Source organism: Schistocerca serialis, chromosome 3, assembly GCF_023864345.2.
Source record: "Schistocerca serialis cubense isolate TAMUIC-IGC-003099 chromosome 3, iqSchSeri2.2, whole genome shotgun sequence".
NCBI classification, from domain to species: Eukaryota; Metazoa; Arthropoda; class Insecta; order Orthoptera; family Acrididae; genus Schistocerca; species Schistocerca serialis.
The window spans coordinates 205482853-205509559 of NC_064640.1; the positions used below are offsets into that span (position 1 = coordinate 205482853).

A 26707-nucleotide genomic window follows, 5' to 3' on the forward strand; every position below is an offset into this window, starting at 1 on the left:
TTTGAGATCTGAATATGTTCTAAAATTCTACAACAAATTGGTGTCAACCCAATATTGGACAGTAGTTTTGTGATCGCTTCTGCTACCCTTTTTGTAGACAAGTGTGATCTGTGCTCTCTTCTAATCCCTGGGCATGGTTTTTTGCTCGAGAGTGCTATAATAGATTATACTTAAAAGAGGGGCTGTCTCTCTTGCAAATTCAGTGTAAAATCTAAAAAGGATTCCATCAGGCACTGGGGCTTTGTTCAGTTTTAACACTTTTGCTATTTCTCAACACCACTGACATTAATGTCTATTTCACTCAGCTTTTTAGTGGTACAAGAATTAAATTGGTAAAGGAACATTTGAAAACCGAGTACTTCATTTCTGCTTTTGCTTTGCTGCCCTCAATTTTAGTTCCTGTCTCACCTGTTTAGTGACTCAATGTTAATTTTGTTGCCACTAACTGCCTTTGCATACAACCAGAATTTCTTTGGGTTTTGTGAAAGATTATTGGACAATATTCAGCTGTGGTCATCACTGAAAACCTCATGCATTGCTCTCTTGATAAACAAATGCTTTTCATTCACCATGTCTCTGTATACTGCTTTTTACCTTACCTTGCATCTATTATTGAGTAGTCTATTTCTTTGGGAGTTTCTGTAAGTGACTCTATACCATGTAGGGTCCATAACTATCAAGTGAATGGTCAACTGTTCTTTTGAATTTTATGTATAATTCCGCTACTTGCTTCTGTTCTGAGCTAAAAGTTTCAAATTTCTCATTGAGATATGATATTACTGCTTCTTTATCGAGTTTACCAAACATATAAATCTTTATCCTCATTTTAGTTGCCCTTTGTACTACGAATGTTCATGGTCAGCTTTGATATGCCCACCCTCAAAGAGGTCAGGTCTGTTTGTTGTCATTAGATTTAATATATTTCCATCATGAGTGGGGTTTTGAACTATCTGTTCTAGGTTGCTTTCAGAGAGGGCATTTAGTAATGTTTCACAGATGTCTTATCACATCCAGCACTAACAAAACTGTAATTTCTCCATGTGATTGATGGATGATTAAAGTCTCCAATGATGATTACAGTATGACTGGGGAACTTACCTACAAGTGAACTGAAGTTTTCTCTAAAGTTTCCGGTTACATCAGAAGATGATTCTGGTGGACAGTAGAAGTATACAGTAACCATTTTATGCCCACACTTCATACTGAGTCTTATCCGAACAGTCTCACATGTAACTTCAGTTTCTATCATGTTGGATTTGAGTTTCTTGTCTGCTGTGACAAATACACCATCTCCATTTCCCATTAGCATATCCCTTCAATATACACTTAAATTTTCCCCAAAATTCTCACTGCTATCAGTTTTAGGTTTCAACCAGCTTTCTGTACCAAGTATAATGTGAGCTTCACTGCTTTTCAGGAGCACTTTGAACTTTGGGACTTTGTTGTGAATACTTCAATAGTTGACCACTAGGATCTTAATACTCTAAGCTGTGGGAGGCATTTATTTTGATCTTACACTGATACTTCTGGGTTTCCTACAGCTATCATAATCTGGATTGGATGGAGAGTCACCTAATATAAAAGCCCTGTGTGTACCCCGCATGAAGTCAGCAACCTGAGTAGCAGCCTCTGGTCTGTAGTGCACATTTGATCTATTTGTGGGGACTCTACAATTCTCAACCCTATGGTGCAAGTCCAGGAAGTCACAGCTTAACTTGTCACAGAACATTCAAAGTCTCTGATTGTCCTTCCAGTTAACTCAGAACCAAGGGGCCACGATCAGTTCTGGGGACAGTGCTGCAAATTGTGAGCCTCATTGATACTCCAAGCGTGAGGCTGGCCTTCTCAACCTTCCCTGTCAGTCACTGGAATGACCCAAGTATGACCTTGGAGCCCACACGACAGGCATAATTTGTTCTGATGTGCACTACAATCTGCAGTTGGTTGCACCATATTTCCTCAATTGTTGCTGGAATAGCCTCTTCAACATGTTGAATGAGGCTCCCAGGCATCCACACTGAATGCAAGTGGTGCCTTTTCCTGTCTCTTGCTGCCATTTCCCTAAAGGGTGCCATCATTTGCCATACATTTGAACTGCTGATGATTAATAGATCCCTACCCTTTTGCGTTTGCCACCTCTTGACGCTGGACATATCAGGTTTCCCAAAACAGTTGAAAGTGAGTCCCACTGGCTCAGTTTCAGTGAAAGACAGCACCTCCAACTTGGTCATTGGTGTTCATTGGGGGGATCATAATAACACTGAGTCCTCCGTGGTCTCTGTCCACACTGTACAGGACACTTAGATCTACCATTGAAACACCACTCGCAGTCAAGTGGGCAAGTAATGACAGATTCCGTAGTTCCTGCAGAGGAGCAGAATCCACAGCAGAGGATAGTACTTGAGGTACCTTTGGTACCATACCACAGATATACAATTCTCGTGAACTCTTCGAACACATCAATTCTCAGCAGCCAACAATGTTTTGACAGTAGTCATTGTGATTTCCAGCTACTTACAAACGTCAACCAACTCGCACCAAGTCCGAGAACAATGTACACAGTGGGGCTGGATTTTGGCAGGTGCTATGTATACATAACAGTGAACAAATAACTTTAAACTAAGCTTGCTGATTAAAAATTAATAATTCACCATAAGACTTGAAGCAAATACACAAAATCAGATTTCTATTAAGGCAACAGAAAAACCTTTGGTAAAAGTTACTAGTTTCATAAAATCTTCTGAGGTTTACTTTAATTGTTAGCAAAGTAAAAAATAGAGTTAATTTGCAATAAATGTAGATAATATGTTCTCCTCTTTAAGAGAAAACTAGATGTAACACAATATGTTCGTTACAATATCTGCTACAGTGACTAAATCACAAATGCTGATTTACAAAAAATTAGGATTTGCACAGGCCAACAGTAACTTCCGAAAATTCTCAAAAATGCACATTTATTTGTGTTAATATACAGTGAAATTTGAGATCTATTCTTTGGCAGTAACTGTGAACCACAAATGCTGACATGCTACGATATGAGTTATCCAAAACACTCGTACGGATAAACATCTGTAAACATCTGAAAATTCTAAAAAATAAACCTATTTCTCACGTAATTATGTTATGAAATTAGAGAATGATTGTTTTGAATGAGGATAAACACAATGTTCTCAAAAATTTTAAAGGAACACAAAGAAGATTAATTCTACAGTTGATGATAACAAACAGTACGGGTTTATTGCGTCACTCACAATTTTTTTTTTTAAATTTCACTATATATCACAATACAGTCTGTGAAAGATTATGCGGAAGCGATGCAAACAGTAAAATATGTGAATCTAGAATTTTGAATCAGTTTATGAATCTTGCATACCTCGTCACATGCAATGGCAAATTCCAAAGTCTGCTTTAAATAAAGTTGTTAATTTCATGGATTTTTTACTTGACTGTTTCCGTGCCAACTTCTACACTTGCTTGCCGAAGATGAACACTGCAGAATGAGTTTGTGTAGGTCAAAATCGAGTAAATGTGCAACACCAACAAAACACATCTTCTGCCTGTTGCAAATAACAGTGCAAAATCTCCTACGTAAAGAACATCAAGATATCCACAGATATTCTAAAAACTGATGTGCATATGTATAATCCACATCTCCTCCAAACCACAGGACCGATTTCAGGCAAACTTTATACGTGGGGTCTTGCCCACTCATCAATAATAGGGTGCCTACGGCGTGTTACAGTCTTGGAATGCTATACAACAATTCAAACAAATAACATTAGTAGTTTTATGTCTATAAAGAAATTGACAATACTTAACTTTGAAGATTTACAAGTAGTAATCGCAAACGAGGGGCGACATGCAATATAATTTACAGTCCTTGATATGTGAAATGTTCAGGCAAGTTGACACACGTCACTGATAACTACTGTCCGCAATCCAGTGCTGATCCGAGCAGCCGAGGCTAGCAGTAGTGTCGTTTATATTCCCTTCTTCCAGGTGTCACTCTTGGCGCGGTGCAGTCCAATTCCGTGCACCATCGGCCGCCGTTTCCTCACCGTCTTCTCTGCTCTGGCCTTCTGCATCTTCATTCCGGTGCTTGTGGTTACGCCAGAACATTACTCCCCCCCCCCCTCCTCCCCCCCCCCCCAAAGCGACCGAGCATGATCATGTATAGAGTGTGACTGTGGCGGGGCATGCAGGAGCATGGACACTCTGATGGACCAGAAGTTTTGGTTGCAGAGGACATCCAGCTTCTGGCCGTACACCGCCATCCAAGCTTCCAGCCGTACCCCGCCATCCAGCCTGCACTCTGGCAAAAACGTCCCCCAGAAAATGAGCAGGGGGCACACATCCACCTCTTGCTGCCATGAACCAGATGAAGAGGGTGGCGACTGCTGCGGTGTGGGCGGATCCAGCTCCATCGGTAGGGCGAGTGGAGGCAGAGGCCCCATCTCCATGGGGTTGTCCTGTGATGTTGTGATAACACTGTCTGGCGGCTGCTGTGGCCACACTGTCCTCTGGACCCGTGAATCTGGGGGGAAAAGAGACTGAAAGATCATCGTGTACATGACACAGGCGAAGTTGATTTTGATGGTGGCACTGCAAACCATTGGAATCTGAAATAAGATACATGCAAGCACCAAGTCGATGGATGAGTTCTCCTCACGCCCATTGTCTGCTGCCGCTAAAAACCCTGTAGATGACAATATCGTGCAGCACGACATGATACTTGTGGCCTTCATGTCATGCTGGATGCTGAGGGGGGTGGAGCAATGTGCGATGGTGGTGGCTGTGAAGCAATTCCGCTGGCAATGTTCCATCTCGTGGGTGTGAGTGATACAAGGCAAGAAACAGTTGCAAGGCTTGATTCCTGGTGTTGTCAGAGCGAAGTTTGGCCATCTGCTGCTTGAATGTTCTGACAAAACATTCTGCTTCACTGTTTGACTGTGGATGGAATGGTGCACTAGTTAGATGCAGTGTGCCATTGTATTCACAAAATGTTTCAAACTCATGGGATGTGAACTGACGGCCGTTGTCTGGCACTATTACTTCATTTAAACCTTCTAGGCAAAAGATCGATGACAACACCTGAATCGTGCTACGTGACATCGTTGAGTTCATTGGCACAGCAATAGGAAACGTGCTATGTGAGGGAGACATAGCTTCCGTTCTGCTGAATTTAACTTTTGTCTGTAGAAAAAAAATTCCATTGTGTAGGCAATAGTACTGGGCTGCCTTAGGACAACTGGGATCCCCTAAATGAGTTTTCATTAGCTTCAGTATATCGTCATCATTTTGCCCTCTCCTTAAGTTCTCAAAGACTTTCTTCGAGGCAGTTTCCTGTTCGACTTCACGCGTAGCAAAGGTATGTACTTCATATTAAAAAACTAGAAACCCGCCTCGTTTGCGAAAAAAGCACCTAGTGTTAACCTAGGTTTCGGCGTAGATAACTACACCGTCTTCAGAACAGTAAAACCCACAAGTGCCTAAGAAGACCTTCATCAATGAATAAAAGAACACCATAGCTATACATTTATAAACGAAAGAAAGGAAAACACAAACAGTACATATGTACAAAGTCAAAACCACTACTTAACTTAATGGTGTAAGCTCCACCTCACACCGGCCAATGTTCGATGGGCCATGACCCGCCATAAATTTTGGCAGTTTATGGTGGGTCATGGCCCATCGAACATAGGCCGGTGTGAGGTGGAGCTTACACCATTAAGTTAAGTAGTGGTTTTGACTTTTTACATATGTGCTGTTTGTGTTTTCTTTTTTTTTTCATTTATAATTATATAGCTATGGTGTTCTTTTAATCATTGACAAAGGTCTTCTTAGGCACTTGGGGGTTTTATTGTTCTGAAGAAGGTGCAGTTATCTACGCTGAAACCTAGGTTAACACTAGGTGCTTTTTTCGCAATCGAGGCGGGTTTCTAGTTTTTTAATATATTAACCAACGATTGCTGACGCGCTGCGATGTTGAAAGTATGTACTTCATCCTTCTCCGTTAAAGGAGTTCCCGATTCTTTGCACAGTTTTACACTTCTCGGCACCTTGTGAGTCTCGCGTGCCTTAATTTGCAAGTTTTTAAGACTGTCACTTTATATTATCACTTTGTGACCTAGCAAGTAAGGTTCGAGCTTCTGCACACCGAGTACTATGGCTAAAGCCTCTAATTCTGAAATACCATAATTACAGTCTGCAGGTTGTAGCAAATGACTCACAAACACTATCGTTTTATGTGCCTCTTCATCTCATTCTGTTTCCATTCAAAGCAATTCTGCTGCTGTTCCGTACCCACTTGCATCAACCGAGTGTGGAAGAGTTTAAAAAGGCAGCAAAAATTATAGTAACTGGATATGACTGGGATACACTGGCCAATTGACCAAGGATGTTGATAGTGAGTCACCGAAAATTAGAGAAAGGCAACAAAAGTGATGAATGAATGACGAAGATGACACGACAGAATGACAAGCCTGGAGATTGAACCAAATAGAGCGCCTAGATGTAGCAATATTGCAAAGTGAGCGGTTGGAACACAACTGAGGTTCGGGCCCCTGTGCTGTCGTGGATGGGGTCCGGGTACTTTTGAAAATTTGTATCGAGGTCAAAAAGAAAAAAAGAGAAAGAAAAAAGGCAACTCATGTTCCTTACTAATATTATTTTAATTTTCACTCAGAGAATAACATGAATAACTATAGGTGGGCATAATTGTATTCAGAAATCAATGGGAGAAAATTCATTTAATTCATTTGCAGTCTTGTGGCACTTTTATGGCTGGTTCAACAGTAAATAGACCATGTACAACAGACACTGGAGAACACAAAGTTCACAGGCATATGTGGAGACAAACACAATAGCAGGTAAATTTTTTGCAATTTCCTTATTTTTCTGGAAAATGTTTCCTCCAAAATTCTTCGATGGACACAGTTTTACATGTTTGAAGGAGATGTCTTCCTTCAAGACCATTATGTCCATTTGGAGGAAAGGCTTTGATTGGCAGAACAATTTCACAGCCACATCAGTCCATTCTGCTATTGGACAAACTTCAAAAGGCGATTTTAAGAACCGCATTAACTTCTCTATCTCAGCGAAGTCTTGGAATCTTGCTGCAAATTCCTTCCTAAGATCAGACATAAAATTTGAAAATGCTGCAATGTCTGTTTCAGAAAAAATTTTATATTCAAGAACTGTTGGAAAGTGAAAATACTTTTGAATTACATTTCTTTTTCAACGATATTCAGCTTGTGACGGGAAGAAGACATGCTTTGTATCAGATCACATATTAATTTCCCATTTCTGTGTAGCTTGGTACTTCAGTGAATTTCAACATTTCAGAATGTCTTTCAGGAAAGCCACAGTTAGAATCTTGCATTCAATTTATTTATTTAGCCATCCTTAGACATTTTAGGACGCCATCATCATTTAACCATACAGTAAAGCTGCATGCCCTCGGGAAAAATTACGGCCGTAGTTTCCCCTTGCTTTCAGCCATTCACAGTACCTTCACAGCAAGGCCGTTTTGGTTAGTGAGACCACGAGATGAATACACTAAGCAGATTCAGAAGGATGTAGGTTGCAGTAAGTACTGGGAGATGAAGCAGCTTGCACAGGATAGGGTAGCATGGAGAGCTGCATCAAACCCGTCTCAGGACTGAAGACCACAACAACAACATAGACATTTTAAAATGTATGGACATTGTCAGTTTGTGTACAGTCACATATTTGAACAGTTTTTTGTTACATGTTGTTAAACATTATGAGACAAAAGTTATTTACAATCATTTTTACTAAGGAATTCACTTACAGTGTAAAAACAGTGTTCCTGCAAATACAATTTAAGATTTTTCCTAAAGCAGTACATGTTATCTGTTTCTTTCATTTTCTGCAGTAGTTTATTATACTGTTTTATACCTTCATACAAGAAACTATTTTGAGTCTTATGTGGATTTTTTCTGTCTAGGTGAAGACAGTGACTTGTTATTGTACTATAGTTATGAAAACTGCTATTTGTACTATAATTTACCATATTTTTCTTAATATACACTATGGTTTGGAATATAAATTCACAAGGTACAGTTAGAATTTCTAACATTTTGAAAAATTCTCTACAGTGGGCCCACGTACTGCTTTTCTCGATAAATTCTTACTGCTCTCTTTTGCGTTTTAAATTCTGTTTGTAAATTCTGAGCACTGTTTCTCCAGAAAATTATACCATCACTGATTACTGAATGAACATAACTAAAGTATACAGTTCTCAGACAGTCATCAGTGCATGCGGATGCAAGGACTATAAGTGAGTAACATGTTGTGGATATCTTTTTCGAGAGTTTCATAGCACGCTCATTCCACTTCATTTGGTTGTCAGTGTGCAACCCGAATAATTTTTTTTGTAGGAGCATCATCTATGGAGAAGTTATCTAGTTTTAAATTTAAGGGAATCTGTTTCATATTAATTCTAAAGCATATTGTATTTGTTTTCTTTATCTTGAGGGTGACTTTGTTTTCCTGCAACCATTTGTAGACATTCCTCAGCACGTCAGTAGAATTTTCCAGCATTTGTGCTGGTGTGTTCCTGGTGATTAATATGTTGCTGTCATCAGCAAACAATATCTTCTCTCCATGGCTGATGTTTTGTGGGAAATCATTTATATATACCAGGAACAATACTGGGCCCAGTGGACATCCTTGAGGGACCCCAATACTGATATGTTGTGGATCCAATATATGTTTCTGAGTGTACTTTGATCCACTGGAGACGTGTGATCTCTACTGACTGTACTCTGTTTTCTAGATATAAACGAAACTATTTGCTAACCACTCCTCTTACTCTTAGTGCCTCTAACTAGTGTTACGTAATCATTGATAAACTATTGATCAATCGATAGTATCTGCACTATCGTTTCTATCAGTAATCTGGTTTAACTTTCGGTATTCATATCATTTACAATGTAATTCTTTTTGAACTGATGGCTGAAAAATTGTTGGTTGCTATTACCTCCATGGAGCGCTGACTGAAAGTGGATTGTGTGGAGGTATTTAATCAACAACAAATATGCTGGCACCTTAGCCAGTCTAAGTTGTTTATAAATTAAGTGGTTAATAGATTAGTCACTGTGGGGGAAGGGTGGTGAAAGAAGGAATTTTCTTATGTCTTTCAGTGATGACAACTCATGGTTGTGTATATCTCATACCAATCAGATGATTATGGTAAAAAGTACACACTTAAATAACATAGATTTGTGAATGTACATTATACTGATTTTAATCTTCAAATGTGTGAGCTTGCTTATTTGTAACACAGTGCAGTTATTAGCGAAAAAAATGACATTTTAAAGATTTGTTAAGTGTTTCTGATTGTACTGTATAACGCATTTTAAAATAAATACATTTATTGTTGTTATTAATTAATCACACTTTCTGTTTCTGTGTCCTCATTGTGCTTACAAGTGTTTTCAGTTTTACATTGTTAATGTGTAAAGTGATTCGAAAACACCAAACACTGACAAAGTCCTAATGCCCCTCCGTCACTTCTGCTTTTGCAGAAGCACAAATATCATTCATATGTTGGTTGCACATGTTGTGGTCGATTAGCGATGCATGTTCCTTCAAGAATATACCAGCTCCCACAAAACTGAATAAAGTAAAAGCACAACCCGTTGAGTGTCAAGTATTTTATTTGTATGGTTGCTGGACATAATCATTAAAATATACAGTTGTATTTACATGCTGTCTGCTTTCACAGCATTGGAGTGTATATTCATAAGTAATTCGAGAGAAATGTGAATGTTTCGGTGGATGTGAGACAAACCTAATCTCTTCTTGCCAAGAGTTGACTGTGAATGTCCAGGAATGTTTTTGCAAAACTTCAACTCCTGTAGATATTTCTTAAGCTCTTGCCCGTTAATGCTGTAACCCCTTGCTTGAAACTTGTGCAACAGGTGAATAAGCTCACCATTATTATTTTCTTTTTCATTTCTTCGAGTTTACATCATTCTGCAACCTGGTTAGTAATTCTTTGAGCCTCACGGGGAGTAATTCTACCTCTAAAGCTTCTGGCTCCACAGGTATCATAGGATGTGACCTCAGTGTACCAACAATGGCTTCTTTGTCATCTTATTTCATTATTTAAGCGCCACACAACAACAGGATTATTCATCACACAACACTAGTGCCACAACTGTTGTATTGCTGGCACTAGCAGCCGTGAGACAAACAGCACAGTAGCGAAGAAGTGTTCAGAATGGTGCTGACATAAAGCGATCAGTACTTTTTTGCACACCACCGATAGTATCTATTGGCTGAGGAATTCCACCCTTCCAAGATTATTTTGCTCGTGTAAGACACACATAAATAAGTTTTTGTTGTTGTTTTTAAAATGAACCATAAAAATCAAACATGTGTGTGGAATTTTTTCAAGAAAGTGGGGGATAATAGTCAGGTTGTAAAGCATTATTTCTGCGTTAAAGATTATGAACATTATCAGGTAATAGCAATAATTTAAGAGACCACTAAAAAGAAAGCGTGGTGAAAAACTAGGAACCACGAATTAGTAATAGAATTGAAAGGTGAGGGATCAACTTGTGAGCTAGATCAATTGCAAAAGGTGCAACCAAAAGAATCGAGAAGCTCCATAAAAAACTATTTTAACAGAACACAGTTGTATGATGCCAGTTCAAAAGTAAAAAAGAATGTCTTTATTAAAAAATGATTGCTATCGATATGCTACCGTATGTAACTTCCGACCATCAAAGTTTGAAAAAAACTGTTTATGCCTTAGACAGCAGATATGAGTTGCCAGATAAAACCACATTCAAATATTTACTGGTCTCAAAACTATAGGAAGAGATAAAAAATAAATTAGAGAAAGCCCTCAGAAAACGTAATTTTTTTACTTTTACAACGGACATGTGGAAAAGCAACATGAATGAAAGCATGCTGACATAGACTTGCCACTTGATTATAGGTGAAAAATTAGTTTCACCCATATTAAAAGTATCAAAAACTGCAGGTCATCACAACACAGAATCTATGCACATGTAACTAACATTTTTAAAATGTTTCTTTCTTTAGCTCGTCATTGCCATGCTGAGTTTCGTTTCATTCTTGTGATCGGTACATGTCGGTGTTAGTCAATTCTTGGCAGTTTCACCACTCCCCTCCCCACCCCCATTCCCCCTCATCCCTCTTGTCGATAGAAATCTGAAGCCATCATGCCATTTGTGTTCTGTTTATGGACACTGCCAACCTTAACAAATCAGTGAATAATTGCGTTACAACAGGCTTAATATATTTTCTTATTCATTACTACAAATAAGCAACACATTTGAACATAGATCTCTCTATAATGTGCTTTCTCAAAACATTGTTACTTCCGCGCCCGAAGTTTTCACTTGATAGTTTGTGCAATAGTATACTAATATGTGAGAAACTAACACAAATCCCAACAGCACTTGAACCAAACTTAATGCAACATTGCAAAATCAGCTGGCATTGGCATTACAGTTACTATATAAACAACTTGCTTTTGTGGTGATTTAAATGGACTTCTTCAATTGTGTTAGCAAATAAGAAAAGAATTAAAACTTTCGGTACTTATAAAACAGTGTCGGTATTAATGCATATATTTGCCAAAAAGGACTAACTACAGCAAGTTGTAAATATAGGCTTTACTAACTGAATCAGAACTTTCCAGTGGTAATGGAAAATTTTCAGTTATTGTGTAATGAAAGCTTTTGTATCACTGCTACAGTGAAGCCAACGAAACACTATCAGGTTGTGTCAAGTGCAAACTTTGAGCGGCGCTGGTATATTATAGGAATCGGTATGGTGGGCGAAGGTGCCAGCATTGCTGTCTCTTGCCGCACCTTTCCTTATCCTTCGTTAATACCGTATTGTGCTCTTTATACCACTCCGTGCGCTTCCCCCAGTGAAAGCCAAAACACCCAACAGTACTTCTACAAGCTACACACTTTATGTTGAGTGCAGTAAAATCACAAGTGCTGCCGATCTCAGCGATGTAGCAGCTGTAGCACTGCAGTAGAGTGATGGCCCTTTTGTTTTGTACTTAGTGTCAACTCAACTGAGAAAAAACATAATGAGTGAAGAAGCCACCCTTCATCTCTTCAACACAGTTTCAATCTTGTTATTCCCATGTGCAGTTTATACCATATCTACTGCAGTTCGTCAGCAAGTATGCACACCTAAGGTAACAGCATTGCGTGACAGACCAGTAAACAATTCCCCTCTCGCATCCCTATTCCTTATGATGACCCTCTTCTTCTGCTTCCTCTTCCCGCATTCCCCTTGATTCTAAGACACTGAAGCTCAACATAACATCGACAAGTAATATATTGACCCAATTTCTACGAGAATTACATTTTTATGTAGAAAAGTAATTTTTCGTATAACAAGACATTGAAAAAAAAAAAAAAAAAAAAAAAAAAAAAAAAAAAAAAAAAAAAAAAAATTTTTGACAATATTATGCAAAATTTCAGACATACTGGCAGGTTACTTTAACATTACATTTTTTTTTCAGGTCATCAATCAAATCTTACTAGAATATAATATCCATGATAAGACAGTGGTAGTGGTTGCAGACAACGCTGCCTAAATTTTAAGGATTCAACATTCACCTTGTTTTGCCCACTGCATCAATTTAACAGTACAAGACTGTTTCAAAACAGAAACATTTTCCAAACTTTTATTGAGAACAAAAGCTACTGTGACTTTCTTTCATAACTTTACACTATCCCGTGACAAACTGCGCAGTATTCGAAAAACAGCAATCAATCAATAACTGAGACTGATACAAGAGGCGCCGACTCGATGGAACAGCTCGTGCCGCACATTCAAAAGAAGAGCTTGAGATTACGATCAATGAAAGTTCAAATGCACTGCCTACCCTCACAGATAATAGATCTTCGGGAACCTTTTGACGTAGCAACAACAATCTCAGAGGGGTCATTATACCTCTTACACGAGCACCTTGACAACTAATGAAGGAGGAAGTCTTGTGGATTCCTTCATTAAATCAGGCAATGAAAGAGTTAAACCATTTAACACATTGACTGTTAATATGATTGTGACATTATTAGATCCTAGGTTTAAAAACTTCGTTTCAGGACGTTTCAAGAGGCAGACCTCGCTGCAAAATTACTTCAGAAAGAGTATGCTGCTATCGTCACATCAACACCAAGAACAATACCTGAAACAGAAACATCCATGAGCAATGCTAATATGTCTACTGATAGTCCAACAGTTTAAAATCGGATGTTCATAATTTTTTTTTTCCCCCAAATTAGCAACAGCCTAACGTCGATATCGTTACACCAGTCAGTGATTCCATAATGGACCTACGTCAATATTTTGAAAAACCTGTAATAGACAAGTATGCTTGTGTATTAGGATATTGTGCAAAATCTAACATTATGTTCCGTGTAATGGCCTGTAAATTTTTGTGGTGTCCAGCGACTTCAGTTCCTGTATAGAGGGTTTTCTCCAAGGCAAGATAAACAATTACTTAAAAACGCAATAGACTAAAGGAGAAGAATTTAAACACCTTACATATATCTTATATAGTTGTATTTTAAACAACAGACTAAAGGACAAGAATTTAAATACCGTACTTTTTATACAACAAAATATGCATATCTAGTAGTATTGTATTTTAAGCAATAAAATTTTTAGAAAGCTATTTTTCATTTGAAATACCTGCCCAAAACAATCGATAGTTAATCAATACATCAATAACTTTTAAAAATACTGTTGATAATAGGATGTGTCAACTATCGATATTTGAGTAACACTACCTCTAACTTGTGCAACATTTTCTGATCATCAACTGTATCAAATGCTTTAGACAGGTCTTGGAAAAGGCCAGTTACATAACTGTTCTCATCTAGTGCTTCTAAAACTGTATTTGTGAATTGTGCTATTGTGGATTCTGTGCCTCTGCGAGGCCTGAAACCATACTGGTCATTACAAAGGAATTTGAATTTGCTTAAGTAGCTCATAAACCTGTTTTTCATTATTGTCTCTATCACTTTGGAAAAGGATGACGATAGGGCTGTTGGTCTGTAGTTCTCAGTGTTTTCTACACCACCTTTCTTGTGAACTGTAAAAATTTTTGCATGCCTCAGATAGTCAGGGAAGCAACCAGTTTTTAAGGATTCATTTATGATTTCTGTTAGTGGAGGTTTGTACCTTTTATGCATTTTTTTTCAGCACATGCACTGGAATTTCATGTAAACCTGCAGAGGTTTGGTTCTTTAATTGCCTTACAACATTCCATTCTTCCTTGTCAGTAGCTGGAAGCAATACCATCAAGTTAGCTATATGCTACTGTGTTGGTTGATTAACACTTTTGCAAAATTTTTCTCTAACTTTATTGCAATGCTGCTAAAGTAGGTATTCACATCATTTGCTAGTTCTTTCGGGTTACTTGCTCGGTTTCCTTGTTCTTGATTTGTGTGTTTGTACACCTCTGCTTCACAGTTCCTGTTTCTTGTTTCACTACAGCCCATGTAGCTTTACTTTCATTATTGGGGAAATTTATCAACCAATTATTGGCCTTTTTTTTTCAGTATTGAGTACCTTCCTGTAGATTCTTTTGTAGTTTTTGTAGTAGTGCAAAAAATCTGGATCGCTATTGTCCTTTTTAATGGAGTTTAGGTATTTACAAGTTTGAGCAGATTTTTAATTCCTTTACTAATCCATTTATTTTTGGTGGGTGTAGCCAGCCAGTGTGGCCAAGCGGCTGTAGGCGCTTCAGTCTGGAACCGCCTGACTGCTACAGTCGCAGGTTCGAATCCTGCCTCAGGCATGGATGTGTGTGATGTCCTTAGGTTAGTTAGGTTTAAGTAGTTCTAAGTTCTAGGGGACTGATGACCTCAGATGTTAAGTCCCATAGTGCTCAGAGCCATTTGAACCATTTTTTTAGTGGGTGTTCCAATAGGAATTAATGCTTTGGGGAATGTTTCTTCAAATTTTAGTTTAAACTCAGACATGAAACGGAGAATTTCCTATTCACTTCTATTTCTGTATAGACTTCTTCCTAACTTTCATGTGTTAACTGTATGTGTTGTATTCTCTTTAGCCACTTTTATGTCACCTTGTTGTTTCTGTAGAGCTGCACCATGGGAAGCAAGGAGAGGATGTTAGTTGGTGGCTGGTATCCTCGTTCTATAACACAAACTGCACACAATTAATAACTGGTTCTATATTCATAAAGAAAGAGCTACTTAGGTTTCCATGTGCTGTGGTACAAGCTCTCTTCTGCATAGTCCACGTAGCCTTAATGCTGTTTAAGTAGAAGTCCACTATGTTCACTATAAGGTTGCTATGTGCTGCCTGTCTCTGTGCTAGAGGCTAAGTCTGCAGCTCAGTCTTGGTGACATGCCAGAACTCCACAGTGTACTGACTCGAACTAACTGGCGTAACAGGCTCTAACTAACTGGCTATACTAACTGACCCTCTGGGCCATGGCGGCGATCCTAAATACTGGTGGCTGAGAGGGCCTTGGCAGCACATTTCCAGCGAGACTTGTTGTTGGCCTCTATTGATACTCTCGTAATCTCTGTGCCGCATGGTGTGCTGGTGCCAGCACAGTAAGGAAAATTCTTGCAAAGCTGATGGAGAGTAGACTTTTATATACATGCAGTTTGGATTCTTGTGTCAACAACATCCTTTTTTTGTCTGCAAAAAGTGCCAGAGCCACTTCCAACATTATTCCCCCCCCCCCCCCCTTATTGCAGTGTCATAAAATGGCTTCTGCTGCTTATTAAGCGCCTAACACACGTGCAACACTTTTTCGGCAGATTTTTGCTTGCCCGCTCATAGATCGATTTTGTAAGGTCATGCTCTTTTTGTGGGAAGGAGTATGTGCCTAGAGATTATTTTGATGAGCTTCGCTACCCAGAGGAAAATTTTATGGAATTGTTGATGATATGTTGGCTAATGTTGCTTTAAATTGACGCGTCTAACACAGGCAGCAGTTTCATTGTGTATGAGGCAAACTTGGAACAACTCCAGGCCTATCACGTAATGTAATGTAAAAAGAAAAAGAAAGAAAAAAGAAATCGATGCAAAGAAAAATTATAAGCTTCTTGTTATTACAAGACAGATTAATGACAGCTCCATACATGGTTGCAACGATTCTTGATGGAGTATCGACAACATTTTTCTATTTTATTTATATTTGTTCTTCATAAAGATACCGACACCCAGCACAAAGCACTTACCAGTGCACCAGAAAGAAGCCCCTTCCATGTCACAGGTTGCTGCCGCCCTGTACACCTACCCGAAAGATTTATCATTTCACATCGAAGTTTCATAAAGCAGCGTTGAGCTTTCGTTCAAGTAGCATTAAAATGAATATGCCTGCTCCAATTAAAAGAGGCCTTTGAGGTTGCCAGAGTCATAAATCAATTTATAAAATTTCATATTTCAATAAATAAAATTCTTGTATTGCCATCAGGTGTGCAGAACTTTTGTGTGAATCAATGCAACAGACTGTGACAGCTGGCCAGCGTGCTCTCCAGGGCACCCTCCTGTGCTACGCAGCATAGCGACTGTGTATTTAATATACCTGCTAACCATTAACAACTCAAACCAAATGAGTCACTCAGTTACTTGTAAAATACTATTATAAGTGGTAAGGGTGGCACTCAAATGTATTGTTATCTACAAAAAATTAATTTTTTAAATAATTTTCTTGAATACACTTTAAAAATATTGTTGGCTGTCCAATTTTCTGGACCGCTGTCTGCCAGTTGCCGACCGCTCACCTGGCGGCTGTCGTCTAGGTCCGTGTCCCCTCCAGCCCCAAAAACTACACAGAGACTGCCAGTTAAACGTTTCCTAATGCTGACTCGATTTGAAAAAAAATATAATATTACCTCACAGAGATGCTACATTTTGGCAGCCCGAATACTAGTCAAAGACTGTCTATGTAAACATCTTGAAAGTTCATTCTAAATTGCCTACTAAGCTAGCTTTAGTGTTTTGTACCACCTTCACAGCGATTCTATGAAATAAAATTCTAATTAAAAAAGTGAGTTTTATCTCAAAGTTACTGAAATCGTGATTAAGAAGCTGTCAGTGTGGATAATGTCGACTGTCTAGTTGGAGTCGTACACTAACATTTAAACAGTTAAAATTAATAAACAAAGTTGTGCGTTTTCCGCCGAGCTTCACAACATGAATCACCGTATTCTGTGTCTCGTCTGGTACAGTATGGCTCCTGCTTGCACCTACATTCATGTGCTAAGTGACTATCTGTGCTTTATGGCACGGGGATTGCTACCGATCCTAACTGCTTGCTGGCATATAGCGGCATAAAACTTTGGATTGAGGTCGAGACCTGCAGTCTTGAATGCACGTCGACACGGTTGTCTAGCAGCTTAGATCTTCTTGAAATGTCTGGAAAAAAAAGTGACTGTATCATCCAGAGAGCAAAGACATCATCCATTTAAGGTGTCTGAGCAGGTTGTCCGTAGTCTAAATAGCATAACTGCAAACATAAGTCCGTAGCTGAGAAATACTTTACTCCTTTCGAGCTGTCTAGGATGCCATTGCTGTATGGCCAGCAGTAGATATCTTTTTCATGATTTTGTTCAGTCGTCAGCAGTTGAAACAGAAATGTCATGTGCCATTCTTATCCTTCACGAGGATCCCAGCAGAGGACCGAGGACTCTTTGAAGGTTCAATAATGTCATCTTGCAGCATCTTCTCTACTTTATGAAAGATTACCTGTAGTTCAGCCGGCAACACTCTGTGCGAACACTGGCTAATCAGCAGATGATCTCCATTACTGATATGGTTGCTTACCCTGGGTCACTTGGTGTGTGTTTTCTCCACTCTGGATTTGAAAGCATTCGAAAATGGGCGCAGAATGGCTAACACTTGCTTCAGTTCTTCCTCAGTCAGGCCAGATGCTATTGGCAGTTCGATAGTAGCTTCCTTCACTGCATTGTGTATAGTGGTACCAGAACATGATTATACATCGATGGCATTTAGCTGACTGTCCTAGACTGGTTCAGCTGGTCCTACACTCATACCTTTAGGGTAGAGTTGTCTGTTCATGACAAATAATGATCCAAAGTTTTCCTTGATCACCCCAATCTTTTTTGAGCCTAAGTAGCTTTTGGGCATTGACAAATGCATCATAGTTAAACTGAGCACCCGGATTGATGACAGGAACTCGCCTCACTGATGATGGCAGGGTAACAATGTCTTCAACAACAAGCAACCACCCAGAGCAATCTGTATTATGTGTGCTTGTTGAAATAGCTTAGTCAGTCTGGTCTTTCACTGTCTGTGACTACTTGTTATGCATACAAGAAGTCCCATCTAAGAATGACATTATGGCTATATTCTGATAAAAATACAAGTCAAAGGACTGTTTTCTGTCATTGATGTTGAGAAAAGTTTAAGAACCAGCATTTAGAAGTGATGGCAAAACGTTTCTACTGCCACCAATATACATCTTGTGTAGGGACCATGTAGGGAAGATGAAAGGAATTAGGGTTCATATGGAAGCATATAGAAAGCTATTTTTCCATTGCTCCATTTGCGAGTGGAACAGGAAAGGTAATGACCATTAATGGTATAAGGTACCCTCTGCCATGTACCATATAGTGACTTGCAGAATATGTATGTAGAATGTAGAATTGTACAGGTATTCCATTTGATCCAGTCACTTTGCCTCTGTTAAGAGATTCCTAGGTCTCCAGTGGCTTAGAAAAAGAGATAAACAATAGAATTGACCATTCATGATTAAAATTTGCCTTGCTACATTTCTTCAGTCTTCCTATGACAGCTAAGATTTCTTTGGAAGGGAGTGGAATAACTGCGATTTATTGTGTGCATATGAGTTTACTTTATACAGGCACTCAAACCCTTTCTCTCTTGAGGTAACAGTGTATTGTTCATCACTGTGACTGGTCGTTACACATGAAAAAAAACTTATGACACTATGTAGAAAGTCAGTTACCATGCTGAAAACAAGTACAGTTCAGTTGTAACACATACTCTATGAATATTACCATAGTTTTGGTTGAAATAAAACACATTATGATGTAAATTATTATTTTGTTATGTTTCTGATCAGAACTTGTTGATCATGTATTAATAAGGTGTTTGTATTCAGAAATGCTTTCAGTTTGCGTGTGATAAAATTTGACTCCTGAGAATAATGTGTTGCACACTAATTTTTATTGAACTGATTGATGCATGTCCAGTGTCACTATTTGCAGAAATTACAGCTTCTGGACTTCCTGCTATATTCATTGGACATGATACTGTCAATATGAAATGTAGATAGTTTGATGATGTTATAATCTTTTTTCTAAGAACAAAATGACACAATAAGTAAGACATGAATAACAGTTGTTTAAGGCTAATTTTCTTGTAGCACTACACAATTCATTGTGGAATCATCACATAGCAATAATATTCTTTTTAAAGTAGCATTGTGAGTAAATCATAACTAATTATCTCTTTTTAGCACTACCAGCTATCTTGGTACCACGTCATCCGACACCACCAGATGAATTATTTTCAGTTTCTACACCACTGTCGGTAACTAGTCCAGAAAATGACCATGGTGAGATGTGTTCATCAGTACCCGAGAATACATCGTTCACACCATCACCTCCACCATCACATCCTGGTCTGCCCGCTACACCAACTCTACCAGCAACTGAAACACCACCACCTGGCTACATGTCCGAGGATGGTGACAATATTGACCGAAGTGATAATATGAGTGAGTATTTACAAATAAGTGTTTTTTCATATGTCTTATCTGTTATATTGCTCACAAACAATTAAATGAGCAAACATAACATCTCACAGTACAGTGAGAGCATTGAGCTGTTAATACACATAAAAAAGAACATAAATTTGGTAACACAGCTTATGAACTTGCATACTTTTTCTTAGTGCACAAAGTGCCCACCCCGCCATCCACCTCCCCTACACACACACACACACACACACACACACACACACACACTATTAGAGTTCTGTTGGCTTTCGGGTGGATACAAAGTTCTGATTTAAGATACTTTTAATCTCCCTCTTACTAATCAGTTAATGCAAATTTATCAACAGTGTAAGAAATTCTTATAAAGCAATTATTTCCAAAGACAGTTAGCAGTTAGGGGAGAAGTGGACAACAAGTTACTCTTACAAGCAAGTTACTTCACTTCCGTTCTGCTTACCTGAAATGTGATTAATATACTTAAAAATGCAAGTCACATACACTAAAGTACAAAACAAAAAGGAGTATCATGAAATTTGAATATTACACAACAAAACTTAAATGAAATAATTTAGAAGTAATTAAACAACTGCCAGTTCTACTGGACAATCTGTTCACCACCTAAATGACAATTAGAACAACAGTGATTATGTATCTATTTAGCCAAGCATGTGTCAACAGAAGATACACACACAGTTCCAACAGCACAAAATGGTGCAAAGTAATAATGGGAAATGCAAACAGTGGTTTTCAATTGCCAGTAAAATCTCAAGTGATAAATTGGCATAAGTAATGAACACTCTGAATGCCATTTTTGTTTTAGTAATAATTATGTAAACTGACAATAGCAACTACTCACATGCACAGAACTCGTGTAATTTGCACAAGAATTTCATTTTGGGTTTCCTATCTCACCTTATCTAGAATTCACTTTCATGTATAAACCACAGTTAAGCTTCAACACAATTGCAACATCAAAATACAAATCAAATCAACACAAAATAATAGTTTGACAGTCAATACAAAATGAAGTGTGCAAAATGAATATACCCATTTACTTGAATCTTTAATTGCTCTGGACTACTTTAATTGAAGTTAATTGAATTTATTTCACTCCTAATGTGGATTGCAAGAATTAACTTTGCCTCTAATTATTATTGAACAGAAGAATTAATTTATTAAGGCATATTTAATAATTGCTCGGCATCTATAATAATTAATCTCAGTAATACTTTCAACAAGAAACAAACTGGTGTTATTGTTCTTTCTTACAAATGTCCCTTTAGCTTTAAACAATTACTCTAGAATAATTGATAATAGGAAAGGATTTGGACCCTATTAAGGTGACAATGTCATGGGATAATAAGTAGATTGAGAATCTAAAGTTTTGACAATTATCACATATTATTGAACTAAAAGGTCACTCATAGTCACTGCGTAATGCCTCACAATGTTTAAAATGTGAATGAAACTAATATGAACTTATAATTCCATTGAGGCACTGTCTTGACTGTCATTGACAGTACTCGTGTTGCTCCATATAACACGGGCACGCTTTGATCAACTACGACCAATTATGGGGCAGGATCTTTATGTTCATAGACCCTCATTAATCTGCCCACACTTATTATGCCTTTGTGCCTCACAATTAACAACGTGGCCTTGCATAGGCCTAATTTTCCACAATAAGTACTGCTCACATGTCCACTCACCCTCGTGTCTCACTCTGCAGTAGTTGTGCTGCACACTCGTTCTGACGTAACACACTGCGTTGAGAGACAGTGCTAGCTGTTATAACTTCACTCTTTCACAAATGATATGACATTTAATAATTTTTTAGAACATTTTGCTTGGAGTACGGTGGTTTTCTTATTGCATAAAAATGAACATGGAGAGTCACAACTGCAAGAAACTTCTTTTTTTATGAAGTCACCGGTTTTGGTCTGTTTTAGACCATCTACAGACCCTGATGGTGGCCACCATCTACCATCGTGGTTGTAAGTCCGAAGATGGTCTTAACGGACTGAAAATGGTAACCTCATAAAGAAGAAGTTTCTTGCAGTTGTGACTGTTAATGTTCATTTTTATGATACGACATTTCACTAAAGACTTTTATTGGTATTGACCCAGTACAAAATATATTATATTACACAAATTATTTACATAGGCATCACATTATTTGCATTGATTAATAAACATATTCCATTTTCAATTTATGTATGACAGTGTAAGATCTACAGAAAAAATAATCAAATTATATTTACCATATACACTACTGGCAAAAAAAAGGGGTGGCACATCTGTATTAGTGTCACAACTTCCTGTGTCTAATTAATTTTAATTTTATCCTCAGCTACATGTACTGCATTAGGTATCATATGTAGCCTCTGTGTTTCAAGGGTTCTCGGAGCACAGCATGGAATAAAATATGCAAGAAGCCTCAGATTGCACATTTTTCTTTATGGCAGCTATTTACCTTTCTTATGTGTGACATTTAATTAGTGTCAGTTGACGTGTAGTGCATTATGGCATTTACCTGACTATAATAACATATCCATAACAGAAAACGTAGGGTCACATTTATAGATTACTCCACATGAACAAAACTGAGCTCCTAAGGCAGGAAAATCAAACATAGCATCATCCAAGGTTTAGTGCTGGGCCTGCTCCTGTTTCTTGCCTACATTGATAACCAATTGGGGTGGTGCAGTGGTTAGCACACTGGATTCGCATTCAGGAGGAGAACAGTTCAAACCTGCATCTGGCCGTCTTGATTCAGGTTTTCTGTGATTTCCCTAAATCGCTTCTGGCAAATGCTGGGATTGTTCCTTTGAAAGGACACGGCTTATTTCCTTCCCCAGCTCTCAGCCCTGATCCGAATTGTCCCGCTCTTCAGTGGTCCCAAAACAGCTTGTTTCAGTCAATCCCATACATGTTCAATTTGGTTCATATCTGTGGACCAGACAAGCCATTCCAGTCTGGTGATCCTAGCATGCTGAAGGAACATGTTCACGAGACCAACACAATGAGCACCTGAGTCCGTAAAGACCAAACGGTCTCCAAAATGTTAGCTATATGGTCTCACTATTGGTTGCAAGATCCCATCCTTGTACCATAGAGCAGGTAGAGTGCCGTCAGCAACACAAGAGGTGTATGGTGGCCCCACGTATGCCGTGCCAGAACATCAGTCCACCACCACCATCTTCACATGTGAGATGCATTGTCGGAGGTGGTTGATATTACCGAGTTGTTTCCAGTATGTCATCTGTAATTATCGCAGTACAGACATATTGGAGGTTCATCCGTAACAATGCCTGATGCCAGTCCTAGGGTGTCCATTATGCACGATTTATTGCCTATCTGTAACAGAGCCCATGTTGTTGTAGTGTATGGTGTGGTGGTTGCCACTGTTGTCGGTGGTGGAGATTCCTGTGACACAAACATCTCCTAACAATTTGACCCAATATGAGATGTCTTGTAGGCTTTTCAAATGCCAGAATTCAGTTCTGGAACATTCAGCACAGGGTTCCTTTGACTCGAAAGTAAGCAATACGTCATCCTGTGCACCTGTCAAATGTGGACAGCCTGTGCAGTGTAAGTCCTCGACACTACCTGTCAATTGGAACCAGTTCCACATCTGCACCTCATTACTTTGACTCCTGCGTACATGTCCAGCAACTTCCCTGGTTGACAAGCCTTCTGTGTGTAATGTGACGATATGGGCCCAATTGTTGGTCACGATTGTCCTTTGCTGCACAATTGATGCTCACGCTATTATTCTGCAGACGTCGCTAATGCATTCCCACTGTTGCCTTTCTTTCAACTGAAATGCTGCAATCCATTAGCATGTATTGTTTCTCCCATAGATAGTGCTCGTGGTAAGTATGTATACGCCAACAAACAATGTCAGTGGTGACCTTATGATCAGTACCTGCATGTCATATCAGGGTGATGGAAAACTTTTTTTGATGTGTGTATAATCTTTACATTTACTATTGAATGTTGCTCATATGGACTCTATAGCTCTTGTCTGTGGTAGTAGATGGAATTTATTGTGTTAGTGTAAAAACAACACATTTCCATAGGATAAAAAATGTTAATTTTCCGAAATTCAAAGCTACATTAAAAGCGTATTACTAACCATTCCTTCCATAAAATATTGGGATTCTGGATTTGCAAACCCACATTAGTTCTGCTAGAACTATTTTCATTATTAAAAAAAAAGGCACATTCATATATTACAATTATTCTTCAACATTATTCCGTATAGTCTCATAATTGTTAGTTGTAGAAGCACAACAACTGACTGTTATGATCAAAAGAGGTCACATATTTTAAGTAGTGCTATTTTTGCTAATTTAGCAAAACATTGTGTGACTGTAGACTTTCCTGAGCTATATTTCTGATAATCAAAATATCCACGGGTGTACTGCTGGTCTATAGTGTCCAACGGGCACAATATTTCGGCGATCATACATGTCGCCATCGTCAGGTGAACTGACGGACTGAGCTCCTGTGAATGTGCCAGCATGGAGATCCGTACACCATGGCTGCTCAGAGGGAACTGGGTTCGGTCGCGGTGGCGGCCAATTTAAATACCCTCCACCCGCGGCGTGCTCCCTCCACCGTCCGCGCCCCGCGCCCCGCGCCACGGTCGTGCAGTGGAACAGTTTGCAATGGCGTCTGAGATGACGTCGGAGTGATGGCTTCGTCCGCCGTGGTTGTCACAACTATACGTTTGCTCAATTTACTCTTGATTAACCCAATTGCTGGTTCCCAAGCCTTGCTAAGATTATAGCCACAGTCACGGTTTATGAGGTCGTCATTGGTGTGAATTTCGATGGCCTCTCTAACAATGCTGTCCCAGTATCTCGACGTCTGTACCAGAATCCTCGTGCGGTCATACTCCATAGCGTGATTTTCCGACAAACAATGTTCAGCGACTGCCGACTTGCTCGGATACATCAGTCGAGTGTGCCTCTGGTGTTCACGGCATCGATCCTCGACGGTGTGCATCGTCTGACCAATGTACGACTTGCTACATTGACACGGAATCTGGTACACGCCGGCCTTCCTCAAACCGAGGTCATCTTTGGCACTCCCCACCAGTGCACGAGTTTTATTCGGAGGACAAAACACAGTTCCGACCCGGTGTTTCTTCAGAATGCGGGCGATTTTCCCCAAGAGTGCGCCTGTGTATGGAATAAACGCAGTGCCTACCTCCTCCCTCGTGATTTCATCCATCTCAACAGGTTGTGCTGTAGTGGTTGGGCGGAGAGCATGTTGAATCTGCCACTCTGAGTACCCATTTTTTCGAAATACAGTTCTCAGATGTTCCAATTCCTGGGGTAGACTCTCTGCGTCAGAGATAGTGCGCGCCCTATGTACTAGAGTTTTAAGTACCCCATTCCTCTGTGAAGGGTGGTGGCAGCTGTCTGCGTGCAAGCATGACATGGCTGCTTTCACAGGTGGCCCGGCCCCTGGTGGGGTAGAATAAGCGTCTGACAGGACTGGAGTAGAAGGTGCCTGGTGGCTGGATAGAGCAGGTCTTGCAACTTGATCTGCTGTAGAGATATGATTCCCGTGGCAAGGGGATGGGAATGGAAGTGGCTTAGGGATGGATTAGGATGTTCTGTAGATTGGGTGAGCAATGGAACACCTCTTTAAGAGGGGTAGGAAAATGCCCTGATAAGCCACTAGCTACTTACCCCCTGTCCATTTACCTCCTACCTCCCTGTCCCTCTACCAACCCCATCCAACACTACTACTGCCGCAAGCAGTTCACCTGCCAAAAAAAAACAGCATTGCCACTGTTGGTCACACCGGTAGGATGTGTGTGTGTGTGTGTGTGTGTGTGTGTGTGTGTGTGTGTGTGTGTGTGTGTGTGTGTTTGTTTGTTTTTGTTTTTGTGTTTGTTGATTATTTGTTTTACTCTAGCTCATCGAAGGATAGCTGCAAAGCTAGCATGTTTTCTTTCTTTTATGTGCACCTATTGACATCTCAGTACCTTTTGTTGAGTGGCTTCCTTTAGTTCATGTGAAGTATGTTCTTTTGTGACTGCTGTATCTTTTGTGTTCACTCTCATTACTTTGTTAGAGACATTTAATTTTTAAGCTTAGTAGCCCCTATGGAAATTAATGTTTTTAGGTTTACCACGTCTCTCGCCCACCCCTCCTGTTGATGCACAGCCTGTGATGTATTGCGAGCCAGCATTCTGGTGCTCCATAAGTTACTATGAATTGAACACTCGTGTTGGTGAGACTTTCCATGCATCTCAGCCATCCATTACAGTTGATGGTTTCACAGGTGAGTGTGAAAACTTTTTCTCAGATGAAAATGTGTGAGTCTATAGCTGTACACTTTGCTTGTGGCTGCCTACATGGAAATTTGTTAAGTGATATGTTTTGAATGAACAGTATATTAATTTTACAGACTCAGTTTTTCAGCTCTGTGTGTTTATCTTTTGCAGAAGTTCAAATTTAGTAATCATGACAGAAATATAATTTTAACCCCTGCTTATTGCAGAGATAATTTATTGTGACTCAGATTTTCACTTCAACAATAACTCCATGACTAAGTGTGTCCAAGTATCAAGACTACAAATCCAAAGCTTTAGGTTTAAATCTTCAGTTTCTTCTGCAATTTTTTTCTTCCATTTATTGCTTCTTTTACTTTTGGCAAAATGTGTAATTATGTTAAGTTCTGAGAATTATTTATGATTTGTGGTCTATAAAAACGTTACTTTTCTGCTCTGAGTTGCATGTATCAGGCAACGTAATATTTAACGACAATAAACAAGTAGTAGAAAATATTAAATAGTCTGAAGGACTGTAGTTTGTCATATGCCTACCTACAGAAGAAGGTTCTGTCAGAAATGTTGTCATGTAAAAAGAGTCCCTATTGTCAGTGCAACATGACCAATGCACAAGATCAATA

General features: G+C 39.1%; 1 protein-coding gene across 1 annotated transcript in view; it reads left to right on the forward strand.

Annotated features, from left to right (window-relative positions):
• LOC126469920 (mothers against decapentaplegic homolog 3-like) overlaps nt 1-26707 on the forward strand; it is a 218555-nt gene that overhangs the window by 137852 nt on the left and 53996 nt on the right. The window contains exons 3-4 of the mRNA XM_050097312.1: nt 19514-19774; nt 25919-26077. Of these exons, the coding sequence (XP_049953269.1) occupies nt 19514-19774; nt 25919-26077 (420 nt within the window). The remainder of the gene's footprint in view (nt 1-19513; nt 19775-25918; nt 26078-26707) is intronic.